The following is a 16,536-nucleotide window of genomic DNA, read 5'->3' on the forward strand; positions in this document are numbered from 1 at the left end:
AAAGAGGGTTGGTGCGAGAACACAGCCTTGCTTCACGCCATTGTTAATGGATAAGGGTTCAGAGAGATCATTGCTGTATCTGACCCGACCTTGTTGGTTTTCGTGCAGTTGGATAATCATGTTGAGGAACTTTGGGGGACATCAATATCTACCTGCCAATAATTACCCAATAAATATTACGTATCAATATCAATATGACAATAACTGCCCGCCAATAACTACCCATCAATAACTTCCCGTCAATAACTACCGGGCAATAACTAGCTGTCAATAAATACCCATCAGTAACTACCTGTCAATAACTACACATCAATCACTTCAAATCAATAAATACCCACCATAACTACCCATCAATAACTCCATCAATAACTACTGGTCAACAACAACCAGTCAATAACTACCTGCCAATAACTACCTGTCAATAACTTCTCATCAATAACTACTGGTCAACAAATACCCATGAATAACTACCCACCAATATCTACCCATCAATAACTACCTATCAATAACTACCCATCAATTACTTCCCATCAATAGCTTCCCACTAATAACTTCCCATCAATAATTACTGGTCAATAATTACCCATCAATAATGCTTCGTCAATTATTTCCCATCAATAACTACTCGCCAATAAATAGCCATCAATAACTACCTGTCAATAACTACACATCAATTACTTCAAATTAATAAATGCCCACCATAACTACCCATCAATAACCCTATCAATAACTACTGGTCAACAACAACCAGTCAATAACTACCCATCAATAACTATCCGTCAATAACTTCTCATCAATAACTACCCACCAATAAATACCGATCAATAACTACCTGTCAATAACTACACATCAATCACTTCAAATCAATAAATACCCACCAATAACTACCCACAAATAACTACCCATCAATAACCCTATCAATAACTACCGGTCAACAACTACCAGTCAATAACTACCTGCCAATAACTACCCGTCAATAATTTCCCATCAATAACTGTTTGTCAATAACTTCCCAACAATAACTTCACATCAATAACTTCTTGTCAATAACTACTGGTCAACAAACACCCATGAATAACTACCCACCAATATCTACCCATCAATAACTGTCTAACTACCCTTCAATTACTATCTGTCAATAACTACCCATCATTAACTACCAGCCAATAACTTACCATCAATGACTTCCAATCAATAACATCCCGTCAATAAGTACCCATCAATATCTACCCATCAATATCTACCCACCAATATCTACCTGCCAATAAATGCCAACCAATAAATACCCACCAATAACTGCCCATCAACATCAATCTGCTAAAAGCTACCCATCAATAATTTCCCATCAATAATTTCACATCAATAACTACACGTCAATAACTTCCCGTCAATAATTTCCCAACAATAACTACCCATCAATAACTACCCAACAATAAATACCCGCCAAAAACCTCCCGCCAATAACTACCTGTCAATAACATCCCGTCAATAACTTCACATCAGGAATTACCTGTTAAGAACTAACCATCAATAACTACCCATCAATCACTTCCTGTCAATAACATCCCATCAATAAGTACCCGTCAATATCTATCCACCGATATCTACCCAGTAAACACCATCCAATAAAAACCCACCAATAACTACCCATCAATAACTACCTGAAAATAACTACCCATCAATAACTATCTGTCAATAACTACCCATCAATAACTAACTGTCAATAACTATCTGTCCATAACTACCTGTCAATAAAAAACTGTCAATAACTAACCATCAATAACTACCAATCAATAATTACCTGCCAATATTTACCCAACAATAAATACCCAACAATAACTACCCATCAATGTCTAACAGACAATAACTACCCGTCAATTACTACCCATCGATAACTACCCGCTAATAACTGTCTGTCAATAACTTCCCATCAATAACTTCCAGTTAACAACTTCCCGTGAATAACTACCCCACCAATAACAACCCATCAATATCTACCTGTCAATAGCTATCCACCAATATCTACACGCCAATAACTACCCATCAATAACTTCCCATCAATAACTTCCAGTCAACAACTACCCGTGAATAACTACTCCACCAATAACTACCCATCAATATCTACCTGTCAATAGCTATCCACCAATATCTACACGCCAATAACTACCCGTCAGTAACTATCCATCAATAACTACCCAGCAATATCTATCCGCCAATATCTACCTGTCAATAACCACCCATCAAAAACTACCCACTGATAACAACACGTCAATAACTACCCCCCAATAACTATGCGTCAATAGCTACTCATCAATAACTACCAGTCAATAACTTATCGTCATTGACTTCCCATCAATAACATCCCGTCAATAAGTCCCCGTCAATATCTATCCACAATATCTACCTGCCAATATCTACCCGCCAATAAATGCCAACCAATAAATACCCACCAATAACTGACCATCAACATCAATCTGCCAATAACTACCCGTCAATAATTTCCCATCAATAACTACCTGTGAATAACTTCCCATCAATAACTACACATCAATAACTATGCATCAATAATTACTCATCAATAACAACTGGTCAACAACTACCCATGAATAACTACCCGTCAATAACTGCCAGCCAATAACTACTCATCAATAACTTCCCGTCAATAACTTCCCATCAATTACTACCCATTAATAACTAACTGTCAATAACTACTTGTCAATAAATTCCCACAAATAACTACCTGTCAATAACCTCCCATCAATAACGACCTGCCAATAACTACGCATCAATAACTTCCTGTCAAAAACTTTCCATCAATATCTACCTGCCAATAACTACCCATCATTTACTACCTGTCAATAACTACCCAGCAATATCTACTCACCAATAACAACAAATTTAAATAGGTCATATACATTGAATGGTGGACAATTGAGGAGTGCAGAGCAACAAAGGGATTTAGGAGTTGTGGTAAATAGTACCCTCAAGGCTGATACTCAGGTAGATGGTGTGATGAAGAAGGCATTTGGAATGTTGGCCTTCATAAATCGGAGTATTGAATTCAAGAGTAGGGAGGTTATGATGAAATTGTACAAGGCATTGGTGAGGCCAAATTTGGAGTACTGTGTACAGTTTTGGTCACCAAATTATAGGAAAGATATAAACAAAATAGAGAGAGTGCAGAGAAGGTTCATGAGAATGTTGACAGGATTTCAGGGTCTGAGTTACAGGGAAAGGTTGTGCAGACTGGGGCTTTTTTCTCTGGAGCGTAGAAGATTGAGAGGGGACTTGATAGAGGTGTTTAAGATTTTAAAATGGACAGAGTAAATGTGGATAGGCTTTTTCAATTAAGTGTGGGGGAGATTCAAACTAGAGGACATGGTTTAAGATTGAAGGGGGAAAATTATAAGGGGAACATGAGGGGAAATTTCTTTACGCAGAGGGTGGTGGGGATGTGGAATGAGCTTCCGGCAGATGTGGTCGAGGCGGGATCATTGGTTACATTTAAGGAAAGACTGGATCGTTACATGGATAGGAGGGGACTAGAGGGGTATGGACCGGGTGCTGGTCAGTGGGACTAGGAGGGTGGGGATTTGCTACGGCATGGACTAGTATGGCCGAATTGGCCTGTTCTGTGCTGTAAGTGGTTATATGGTTAACCCACCAATAACTACCTTTCAATAACCACCCATCAATAACCTCCCATCAATAACTACCCACCAATAACAACCCACCAATAACAACCCATCAATAAATACCCACCAATAACTATGCATCAATAGATAGCCACCAATATCTATCTGCCAATAAAAACCTGCCAATAACTACATGTCAATAACTACTCATCAATAACTACCAGTCAATAACTGCCCGTCAATAACAAACCACCAATATCTATGCACCAATAATTACCCATCAATATCAACCCGACAATAACTACCTGTCAATAACTAACCAAAAATAACTACCTGACAATAACTATCCATCAATAACTACCTGTTAATAACTACCCGCCAATAACTACCGGTCAATATCTACCCATCAATAACTACCCATCAATAACTTCCCATCAATAACTTCCCAGCAATAACTACCCACCAATAACTTTCCATCAATAACTTCCTCTTAATAACTTCCCATCAATAACTACCGGTCAACAACTACCCATGAATAACTACCCCACCAATAACTACCCATCAATAACATAGGAACATAGGAAGTAGGAACAGGTGTAGGCCAAAAATGGCCTATCGAGCCTGTTCCGCCATTCAATACGATCATGGCTGATCTAATTTATGACCTAACTCCACCTACCTGCCTTCTCCCCATATCCCCTAATTCCTCTATCACCTCATTCGGCCCATCGAGCCTGCTCCGCCATTCAATACGATCATGGCTGATCTAATTTATGACCTAACTCCACCTACCTGCCTTCTCCCCATATCCCCTAATTCCTCTATCATGTAAAAATTTATCTAACCGAATTTTAAATATGTTTAATGAGGCAGCCTCAACCACTTCCCTGGTTAGAGAATTCCAAACATTCACTACTCTCTGGGAAAAACTATTTTTCCTCATCTCTGTCCTAAATCTACTCCCCCGAATCTTGAGACTGTGTCCTCTCGTTTTAGTTTCCCCGGCCAGCTCAAAAAACCTTCCTACATCTATCCTATCCATACCCTTCATAATCCTATATGTTTCTATAAGATCTCCTCTCATTCTTCTGAACTCGAGCGAATACAATCCTAGACGATTTAATCTTTCATCATGTCAACCCCTTCATCCCAGGGATCAACCTAGTAAACCTCCTCTGGACCGTCTCCAAAGCCGGTATATCCTTCCTCAAATATGGAGACCAGATCTGGACTCAGTACTCCAGGTGCGGTCTCACCAGTACCTTGTACAGTTGCAACATGACCTCCCTACTCCTGAATTCAATTCCTCTCGCGATGAAGGCCAACATTCCATTTGCCTTCTTAATAACCTGCTGCACCTGCAACCTAACTTTTTGCGATTCATGCACAAGCCCTCCCAAGTCCCTCTGCACAACACCATGCTGTAGTTTTTCACCCTTTAAATAATCAGCTCTTTTATTTTTCTTGCCAAAGTAGATCACCTCACACTTACTAACATTGTACTCCATCTGCCAGACCTTGGCCCACTCATCCAGCTTAACTCTATCCCTCTGCAGACTCTCCACATCCTCTTTACAATTTGCTCTTCCACTCAATTTGGTGTCATCCGCAAACTTGGCGACACCACATTTTGTCCCCTCCTCCAAGTCATCAATGTAAATGATGAACAGTTGTGGGCCTAACACCGAGCCCTGCGGCACCCCACTTACCACTCTCTGCCCACCTGAAAAACTCCCACTTATCCCGACTCTCTGCCTCCTGTCAGACAACCAATTTTCAATCCAGGCCAATAGACTTCCCCGGACTCCACTTTCCTGTAACTTACTGAGAAGTCTCTTGTGCGGCACCTTATCAAACACTTTCTGGAAATCCAAATACACAACATCAACCTGTTCCCCTCTATCCACCGCACCCATTATATCCTCAAAGAATCCTAACAAGTTTGTCAAACAAGATCTTCCCCTTCTAAAACAATGCTGCGTCTGCCTGATTGAACCCTTACGTTCCAAAAGTTTCACTATTTCATCTTTAATGACAGCTTCAAGCATTTTTCCAACTACAGATGTCAAGCTAATTGGCCGATAATTTCCAGTCTTCTGCCTACATCCCTTCTTAAAAAGTGGCGTGACATTTGCTGTCTTCCAGTCTGCCGGGACCTGCCCAGAATCCAAGGAATTTTGGTCTATGACCACCAATACATCAACTATAATTCTGCCATTTCCTTCAGAATCCTTGGATGCATATCATCAGGACCAGGTGATTTGTCTGGCTTTAGTCCCATTAGTTTCTCCATCACTACTTCCTTTTTAACAACTATTTTATCAAGGCCCTCCCCAACATTTGCATCCTTAACTCCGCACTTGGGCATGCTGGACGTGTCTTCCACTGTGAAGACTGACACAAAATATTTGTTCAATGACTCGGCCATTTCCTCATTTTTTGCTACCAGTTTTCCTTTCTCATCCTCCAAGGGTCCCTATGTTAACTCTGGCCACCCTCTTCTATTTTATATATTTATAACATTTTTTGCTTTCTGTTTTTATATTTTGTGCCAATTTACTTTCATAATCCTTTTTCCCATTTCTTATTACTCGCTTTGTAACCCCTTGTTGTCTCTTAAAGTTTTCCCAATCTTCCAGTTTCCCACTGCTCTTTGCAGCTTTGTACACCTGCGCCTTCAATTTATTTCCTTTGTTAACCACGGTTGATTTTTCCCTCCCTTGCTGCCCCTTTTCCTGACCGGAATATATTTTTGTTGAGGATTCCAAAATATTTCTTTGAAAATCTTCCACTGTTCCTCAACTGTTTCATCAATGAGCCTGTACTCCCAGTCCACTCTGCCCAATTCCTCCCTCATCCTATGGTAGTCACCCCTGTTTAAGCCTAATATATTAGTTTTAGATCTAACTATTTCCCCTTCCATCTGAATGAGAAATTCAATCGTACTATGATCGCTATTTCCCAGATGCTCTCTGACTATTACATCATTTACTCTACCTATCTCATTGCACAACACTAGATCCAGGAGAGCATTTTCTCTTGTGGATTCCTTAACCTGCTGCTCAAGAAAGCTATCGTGGATGCATTCTATGAAATCCTCTTCCAGACTCCCATGACCAACTTGATTTTCCCAATCTATGTGGAAGTTAAAGTCCCCCATGACGTCTGCCGTATCATTATTACATGTCTCACTTATCTCTCTATTTATTTCCTGTGCCACTAAACTATTGTTATTAGGTGGATGATAGATAACACCCACCAATAATTTTTTCCCTTTGTTATTCTTTATCTCTACCCAAATGGACTCAACATTATGCTCTTTAGATCTTATATCATCCCTCACTACTGCCTGGAGCTCATCTTTGATTAAGAGTGCAACTCCACCTCCCTTACCATCCTGTCTATCTCTTTGCACCCCCTGATACCCTTGAGTTTCATTCCCATTTAGAGTCACCTTGTAGCCATGTTTCCGTGATGGCGACCTAATCATAGGCACGGGTACCAATTTGCGCCTCAAGTTCATTAACCTTATTTCTAATACTGCGGGCATTCAGATAAAGTGCCCTTATGCTCTTTGTCCTTTTCTGTAACCTTTTCTTTTGATTTTTCTGCCCACTATTTTTCTTTGTAATTTTCTTTACACCATCATTGACCCGAAAACTCACTGCACCATCTGATTTTTTACTTTCTCCTCCCAATATTACTTTTCCTAGTTTATTTTTCCTGGCCATTACTTTATCTTCCCTACCATTTTCCCTATCTCTCTGGTTCCCATACCCCTGCCAAATTAGTTTAAACCTTGCCCACTGCTGTACCAAACATACTTGCCAAAATGTTGACACCTTTTGGATTTAGGTGCAACCCGTCCTTCTTGTAAAGATCATGCCTTCCCCAAAAGAGATCCCAATGATCCAAGAAGCCAAATCCTTGCCTTGTACACCAGCCCCTCAGCCCCACATTCATTTTCCTTATCCTTACATTCTTTTCATCACTTGCATTTGGAACAGGTAGTAATCCCGAGATCACCACCCTAGCGTTCCTGTCTTTCAGCTTTCATCCCAGCTCACTGTAATCCCTTTTCATTACCTCCTCCCTTTTCTTGTCAATGACGTTTGTACCCACATGTACCAAGACATCAGGCTGCTCTCCCTCTCCTCTCAGAATATTTTGGACCCGATTTGTGATATCTCATACCCTTGCACCAGGGAGGCAGCACACCATGCGGGTATATTTATCTGGCTCACAGAATCTCCTGTCCATACCCCTGACAATGGAGTCCCCAATAACTACTGCATTTCTCCTTTTCTTTTGCACCACTCTACCAGGCTCATTGCCATTGACCTGGTGCCCATGGTCATCTTCTGTCCAGTCATCTCCCTCAACAGAATCCCACACAACATAACTGTTGCTGAGTGGGATAGTCACTGGTGTGCTCTCCGTTTTTCTTGCTTTTTTCTTTCCCCCCCTGACGGTTTCCCATTTACCTGACACGGGTTCTGGAGTATTTATCACCCTGAAAGTTGAGTCGATTAACTCCTCACTCTCCCTTACAAGACGCAGGTCATCAATCTGCAACTCCATATCCCTAATTCGCTCCCTTAGTAACTGCATCTCGGTACACCTGGTGCAGATGTGGCCATTTGGGAGGGTGGAGGTCACCCACTGTTCCCACATCTGACACCCAGTACAGAGCACTAACCCTATTGGCATGACTCTGAATACGAAGGCAAATAACTCCGCTCCTCACTGGCTGATCCCTCCCCTTTCACTCCTTTTATTGGCCCCTTGACCAATTAACCCTGTCACTTTCAGCAAGCTCCTCCTCCTCTGACTCACAGCCCGACTCTCTCCAAGCTACTCCTCCGACTCCCAGCCGAACCAAGTATGCCCAAGCCCCAGTAGGCCCCCGACTTTAATACCTTAACTTCTCGTCACTTTCACCAAGCTCCTCCTCCTCCAACTCACAGCCCGACTCTCTCCAAGCTCCTCCTCCGACTTCCAGCCGAACCAAGTAGGTTGGTTCAATAACTACCCCTCCATAAGTACCTGTCAATAACTACCCGTCAATAGCTACCCATCAATAACTTCCCATCAATAGCTTCCTGGCAATAACTACATGTCAATAACTTCCCGGGAATAACTACTCATCAATAACTGTCTGTCAATAATTTCCCGGCAATAACTTCCCATCAATAACTTCTTGTGAATAACTTTCCTTCAATAACTTCCCGTCATTAGCTTCCCGGCAATAGCTACACATCAATAACTTCCTGGCAATAAGAACCCATCAATAATTTCACGTCAATAACTGTCTGTCAATAGCTACCCAGCAATAACTTCCTGTCAATAACTTCCCATCAATAACCTCCCATCAATAACTGTCTATCAATAACTTACCTTCAATAACTACCCATCAATAATTACCCACCAAAACATCCCATCAATAACTTCCCATCAATAACTATCAATAACTTTCCATCAATAAATACCCTACAATAACCACCCATCAATATCTACCCATCAATAACTACCCATCAATAACTTTCCATCAATAGCTTCCTGGCAATAACTAAATGTCAATAACTTCCCGGGAATAACTACCCATCAATAATTTTCCATCAATAACTTCTCATGAATAACTTCCCGTCAATAACTACCCACCAATAACATCCCGTCAATAACTTCCCATCAATAACTTCTCGTGAATAACTTCCTGTCAATAACTACCTGCCAGTATATTCCTGTCAAAAACTTCCCTTCAATAACTTCCCGTCAATAACTACCCATCAATAACTACCTGTCAATAACCAAGTCAATAACTACCGGTCAACAACTACCTGTAAATAACTTCCCTGTCAATAACTGTCTGTCAATAACTACCCATCAATAATACCTGTCAAAAACTACCCTTCAATATCTGTCTATCAATAACTAGTCATCAATAACTTCCCATCAAAAACTTCCCATCAATTACTACCCATTAATAACTAGCTGTCATTAACTACCCATCAATATCTACCTGTCAATAACTATCTGCCAATATCTACCCACCCATAACTACTCGTCAGTAACTACCCATCAATAACTACCCAGCAATAACTACCCGCCAATAACTAACTGTCAATAACCACCCGTCAATAACTACCCACCAATAAAAACACATCAATTACTACCCGCCAATAACTACGTGTCAATAGCTACTCATCATTAACTACCTGTCAATAACTACCCAGCAATATCTACCCACCAATAACAACCTGCCAATAACTACCTGTCAATAACCACCCATCAATAACCTCCTATCAATAACTACCCACCAATAACAACCTGTCAATAAATACCCACCAATAACTACCTGCCAATAACTACCCATCAATAACTACCTGCCAATATCTATGCGCCAATAAATATAAACTAATTTCTACTCATCAACATATACCAGATAATAGCAACCCGAAAATAACTACCCGTCAACAACTACCAATCAATAACTACCCGTCAAATACTTCCCATCAATAACTTCGCATCAATAACTACCCATCAATAACTACCTGAATAACTTCCCATCAATAACTTCTCATCAATAACCTCCCATCAATAACTTCCCAACAATAACTATCCACCAATAACTACCCATCAATAACTACCCGAATAACTTCTCATCAATAATCTCCCGTCAATAACTTCCTATCAATAACCTCTCATCAATAACTTCCCATCAATAACTTCCTGTCAATAACTACCAGCCCTCAACTACCCATCAATAACTACACGCCAATTACTACCTGTCAATAAATTCTTGTCAATAACTATCTGTTAATAACTAAACATCAATAACTACCTTTCAATAACTGCCCATCAATAACTACCTGTCAAAAAATAACAGCCAATAACTAGTCATCAATAACTTCCCATCAATAACTTCCCATCAATTACTACCCATTAATAACTAACTGTCTATCACTACCCACCAATGAGTATCTGTCAATAAATTCCAATCAATAACTACCTGTCAATATCTTCCCATCAATAATGACCTGACAATAACTACCCATTAATAACAACTCACCAATAACTATCTGTCAATAACCACCTCCAATAATTATCCATCAATAACTTCCTGTCAATAACTACACATCAATAACCTCCCATCAATAACAACCCACCAATAACAACACACCAATAACTACCTGTCAGTAACTTCCCACCAATAACTACCCATCAATAACCTCCCATTAATAAAAACTGCCAATAACAACCTGCCAATAACTACCCATCAATATATACCCGACAATATCTAGCCGTCAATAAATTCCCATCATTAACTACCCATCAATAACTACCCGTCAATAACTATTTGTCAATAACACCCCATCAATAACTACCCATTAAACACTTCCCATCAATAACTTCCCATCAAGAACAACTCGTCAATAACTACCAATCAATAGCAACCCATCAATAACTACCCACTAATAACTACCCATCAATATATACCCATCAATAAATTCCTGTCAATAACTACCCATCAACAACTACCCATCAATATCTTCCCATCAATAACTACCCATCAATAACTTCCCATCAATAACTTCCCATCAATTACTTCCCATTCACAACTAACTGTCAATAACTACCCACCAATGACTACCTGTCAATAAATTTCCACAAATAACTACCTGTCAGTAACTTCCTGTCAATAACGAGATGTCAATTACTACCCGTCAATAACTTCCTGTCAATAGCTCTATCAATAACTACCTGTCAATAACTTTCCATCAATAAAAAACTGCCAATAAATACCCACCTATGATTACCCATCAATATCTACCTGCCAATAACTACCTGTCATTAATTATCCATCAATAACAACTCATCAATAACTAGCCACCAATATCTACCCATCAATAAAATCCCGCCAATAACTACGTCAATAACTACCCATCAATAACTACCCATCAATATCTTCCCAGCTATAAATACCAGTCAATAACTTCCCATCAATAACTTCCCATCAATAACTACCTGCCAATAACCACCCGACAACAACTTCCCATCAATAACTACCAATCAATAACTACCTGCCAATATCTACCCACCAATAAATATCCACTAATAACTACCCATCAATATATACCCATCAATAAATTCCCGTCAATAACTACCAATCAATAACTACCTGCCAATATCTACCCACCAATAAATATCCACTAATAACTACCCATCAATATATACCCATCAATAAATTCCCGTCAATAACTACCCATCAATAACTACCCATCAACAACTACCCATCAATAACTTCCCCCATCAATAACTATCCACCAAATCTAACCATCAATAACTTCCTGTTAATAACTTCCCATCAATAACATCCCATCAATAACTACTGGTCAACAACTACCCTTGAATAATTACCCGCAAATAGCTACCCATCAATAACTAACCATCAATAACTACCAGCCCATAACTACTCCACAATCTCATCAATAAATTCCCATCAATTACTTCCCATTCATAACTAACTGTCAATAACTAGCCACCAATAACTACCTGTCAATAAATTTCCACAAATAACTAACTGTCAGTAACTTCCCATCAATAACGACATGTCAATTACTACCTGTCAATAACTTCTTGTCAATAACCCCATCAATAACTATTCATCAATAACTACCTGCCAATAACTACCATCAATAACTACCTGTCAATAACAAACCACCAATAAATACCCACCTCTAATTACCCATCAATATCTACCTGTCAATAGCTACCCACCAATATCTACCCACCAATAACTACCTGCCAATAACAACCCATCAAAAACTACCCATCAATAAATACCCATCAATATCTTCCCAGCAATAACTACCCGACAATAACTACCCATCAACAACTTCCCATCAATAACTACCCATCAATAACTACCCATCAATAACTGCCTGTTAATAACTACCCATCAATAACTGCCTGTTAATAACTACCCATCAATAACTACCCATCAAAAACTATATGCCAATAACTATTCATCAATAACTTCCCATCCATAACTTCCCGTCAATAACTACCTTTCAATAACTTCCCATCAATATCTTCCAGTCAATAACTTCCTGTGAATAACTACTAGCCAATAACTTCCAATCAATAACTACCCGTCAATAACTACCCGACAATAACTACACGTCAATAACTACATGTCAATAACTTCCTGTCAATAACTTCTTGTCCATAAATACCCACCAATAACTACCCATCAATAACTACCTGCCAATATCTACCCACCAATAAATATCCACTAATAACGTCTCATCAATATATACCTGACTGTTGGTGAACGCTGGTCAGCGACTGTTGGTGAACGCTGGTCAGCGACTGTTGGTGAACGCTGGTCAGCGAATGTTGGTGAACGCTGGTCAGTGACTGTTGGTGAATTCTGTTCAATAACAGTTGGTGAACTCTGGTCAGTGACTGTTGGTGAACGCTGGTCAATGTCTTGGTGAACACTGGTCAATGACTGTTGTTGTACACTAGTCAGTGACTGTTGGTAAAAGCTGGTCAATGACTGTTGGTGAACGCTGGTCAGCGACTGTTGGTGAACGCTGGTCAGCGACTGTCGGTGAACGCTGGTCAGTGACTGTCAGTGAACGCTGGTCAGTGACTGTCGGTGAACGCTGGTCAGTGACTGTTGGTGAACTCTGGTCAGTGACTGTTGGTGAATGCTGGACAGCGACTGTTGGGTTGGTGTGATTTGGTGATGGGTAGACACTGAAGGAGATGATGAGCAGGCATGGGATAACTGGTTGTCTCTGCCACAGGTATCCAAGTCTTGGTACCGGGTTGCGGAGATGTTGGAGATACGGTGTTACTCTGGCTATGAGCCCACCGGCTACCAGTTCTACAGGTGCAAGGAGGACAGAACCTGGCACAAGGAGGATCTGGAGTGTCAACGTAAGCCCCAGCATGCCCTGCTCCCTGACCTTTCCCCAGCTGGGCCTCCTCTGTATTTGCATGGCTCCCTTAACGCAATGGCATTGCCTTGCCTGGGGTTAGCACTCATTGCACTGTCATGCCGCATTCCTGGACAGCCCGTTCCCCAACAGTGGTGTTGCATTACAGCACCTCCCCACCCCACCGTGGTGTTGCATTACAGGAACGGTGGGTGACACCCCCCCCTCCGCCATTTCCAACTTACCAAAATGTGGTACATGCAGGGTCTGCGTCAGAAACTCCCTCACCGGGGTGGGGGGGGGACACCTTACCTGCCATGAAGCTTCGTGCACCACCGTCACGGTTCCCCCTGCTTGAGCATGCACCAGGCGGGACTCACTCAGGCACGCGAGAAGAAACAGTGGTATTACACCATTGGTGGGACATCAAGCGGGTCAATGATGTCATGGGGCAGGACTTCCGCATCTTGGAGAGAGAGGCTTGGGACTAGCAGGGAAAAGCCTGCCCAGGTAGATAGTCACTTGGGGTTTGGTAACATAAGTCAGCTACAAACGCGACTCCAGGCTCAGGGTCATTTTAATAATGAGCGCGTCTGAAGCCGGCGTGACATGGAGAATATGGTGTGATGGATTATCTTATATTTTATATTGTATGTAGATTTGTTTTGTAGGAGATAAATTGTGGCAGGTTTTTTTTTAAGTGTAGGTCACATACAAACACTTCAAAACTGATCTCATTTAAAATGCCAGAGCTCGCCTCAAGCCAGACAGCCCAGACTCCGGGTGCCTTTGCAAAAACTTTGAAGAATGCCTATAAGTTCTTCACAAGTAGGTTTTAATTGGACGCTGTGGAGCCATGGATTATTGTTTTGGAAAGTAACAGCTGAACAGACTCGGAAGGTTGGGTCGGTGCCGCAGTCTGTCTGAGTGCAGTTGGCTGTTCTAGGAGGGAGAGAGAATTCACTTCTACAGTTCAGCAGCAACAATTGGGACTGGAACAGGACAAGCTGGCAAACTTGTGGAGAAACCCCATTTGGAAGACGGTTTGAGTTCTGAGTTCAACCTGGTCAAAGCCCTTGTGGTGCCTACAAGAGGAGATGGCTAGTTGTATAATGTTTCACTTGAAATAAGGGAAACAAAAGGAACTCTGTGGTGACCTGAACGAAAGAGGTTATTATCTGGAAAACCCTTTTGGGGAAAGTTTCTTCAACAAGACACTGAAGTGGCTGATGAGAAGGAATCAGCTGTGGGTGTCTAATGACCAACAAATCTCTCTATGAAAACTGAGATCCTTCCTGAACGGTAACCATTTACCTTTCAAGCACCAAAGGTTGGTGAAGATTCACAAATGTTAAATTCTGTGCACAGTATAAGAAATACCTAATAACGGTGAACATTTCTGAACTTACACACACATTACATACACGTTCAATTAGAATTAGAATGGGGTTAAATTAGGTTAGTTAAGTCAATAGTGATAAGTTAAAGTGTGATTCTGTTTTCCTGCTTAAAGATAATTAAAAGCAACTTTTGTTTAAGAAACCATTTGTCTTGGTGAATATCTATTGCTGCTGGGTTTTGGGGTCCTCTGGGCTCGTAACATTGGGGATCTACTTGACGAACATTTACGCGACGGACTAGTAGTGGGTCTAAGAGATTTGTCACTATCGGAGATGATGCATCTTGACCCTCATGAAAGCGATCGCAATGGCTAGACAGAGGCAAGAAAGCAGCAGGAACCCACTTGCGCGAAATGTGTGCGAGCAAACTAGCAGTAGACACAGTGCAACTGAGGAGAGGAAGGCAGCAGACGTTTAGAGGCAAAAGGCAGATGCCAGGACAGCATAAAATGAAAGCAATGGCACAGAGGAAAGCAGAGCACAAGACGTGCCCCAACTGTGGAGAACTACCGTTCCACCCGGCATGTCAATGCCCAGCTGGGAGTGCAAAATGCTACAGGTGCGGCAAGCGAGGAGACACAGAATGAGTGACCTGGAAAAGCTGGCACCAGGAGACGAGGTGTGGATCTCCGAAGCAAGACAGCAAGGTACAGTAACTTCCGTGCACGATCGCACATGGTTAGCGGACCACAAAGGAGGCGGAATCGCCAACATCTCGTCCCCATACCAGAGTCTCCAGGTGAAAAGCAACACGGGCATGGGCCGGAAATGGACTCTCCTGGAAGGGCAGGTCCAGAGATCCTGCCGACCATAACACGGAACTCACCTGGCATTATATGAACGAGGTCTGGGCGAGAAGTAAAGAGACTGCAGAGACCTGAGGCAAGAAGGACTTGCGTATTGTGAATTTGTATCAGGATGCAAAAAAGACACTGCAGTGGGTGAAAAGGGGGCTTCGAACGTAGAGTAAGTGGGATGCAATGTAACACTACTGGTGGGACATTGAGTGGGCCAATGTCATCAAGGGTAGGACTTGGAGAGAGAGGCTCAGGACTAGCAGGGAAAAGGTAAATATTCATTCAGTGTTTGGTAAAATAAAGCAAGCTATGAACGTGACTCCAGGCTCAGGGTCATTTTTACAACAAGGGCATCTGAACCCAACATGACCCCGCACGGCCTGCGGACCCCGGGACCCCGCATTTAACAGGTAAATGCTCTTTCTGGCCCTTGCCTACACCCCCAAATGGAAGACAAATTAATGAGGTGGAGTCGGATGGACGACTCAAAGGTCAAGACTGTCCGGCCCAAAACTGCCCACCCTAGTGACTCCTCTCCCCTTCGGTGCTGTGTTGCAGGGGTGGTGTGTGACAGGCCCCTGGTTAAGAGCCCAGCCAGGCTAGAGCCCACAGCGGAGGAGTTTGTGGTGGGCGACAAGGTGAATGTGAGATGCCCACCCGGATCAGTCCTGACCGGACCGAATCAGTACACCTGCACCGTGGACCTCACCTGGGAGCCAGAACCACCACAGCCCATAACCTGCCGTCAAGGTGGGTG

General features: G+C 41.8%; 1 protein-coding gene across 3 annotated transcripts in view; it reads left to right on the forward strand.

The window, feature by feature from the left end:
- The window catches only part of c6.2 (complement component 6, duplicate 2), a 101,017-nt gene that overhangs the window by 69,876 nt on the left and 14,605 nt on the right, over window positions 1-16,536 (forward strand). For all 3 annotated transcript variants that reach the window (XM_069884028.1, XM_069884043.1, XM_069884033.1), the window contains exons 14-15: window positions 13,451-13,583; window positions 16,338-16,529. In XM_069884028.1, coding sequence (XP_069740129.1) covers window positions 13,451-13,583; window positions 16,338-16,529 — 325 coding nt within the window. The remainder of the gene's footprint in view (window positions 1-13,450; window positions 13,584-16,337; window positions 16,530-16,536) is intronic.

Source organism: Narcine bancroftii, chromosome 1, assembly GCF_036971445.1.
Source record: "Narcine bancroftii isolate sNarBan1 chromosome 1, sNarBan1.hap1, whole genome shotgun sequence".
Classification (NCBI taxonomy): Eukaryota; Metazoa; Chordata; class Chondrichthyes; order Torpediniformes; family Narcinidae; genus Narcine; species Narcine bancroftii.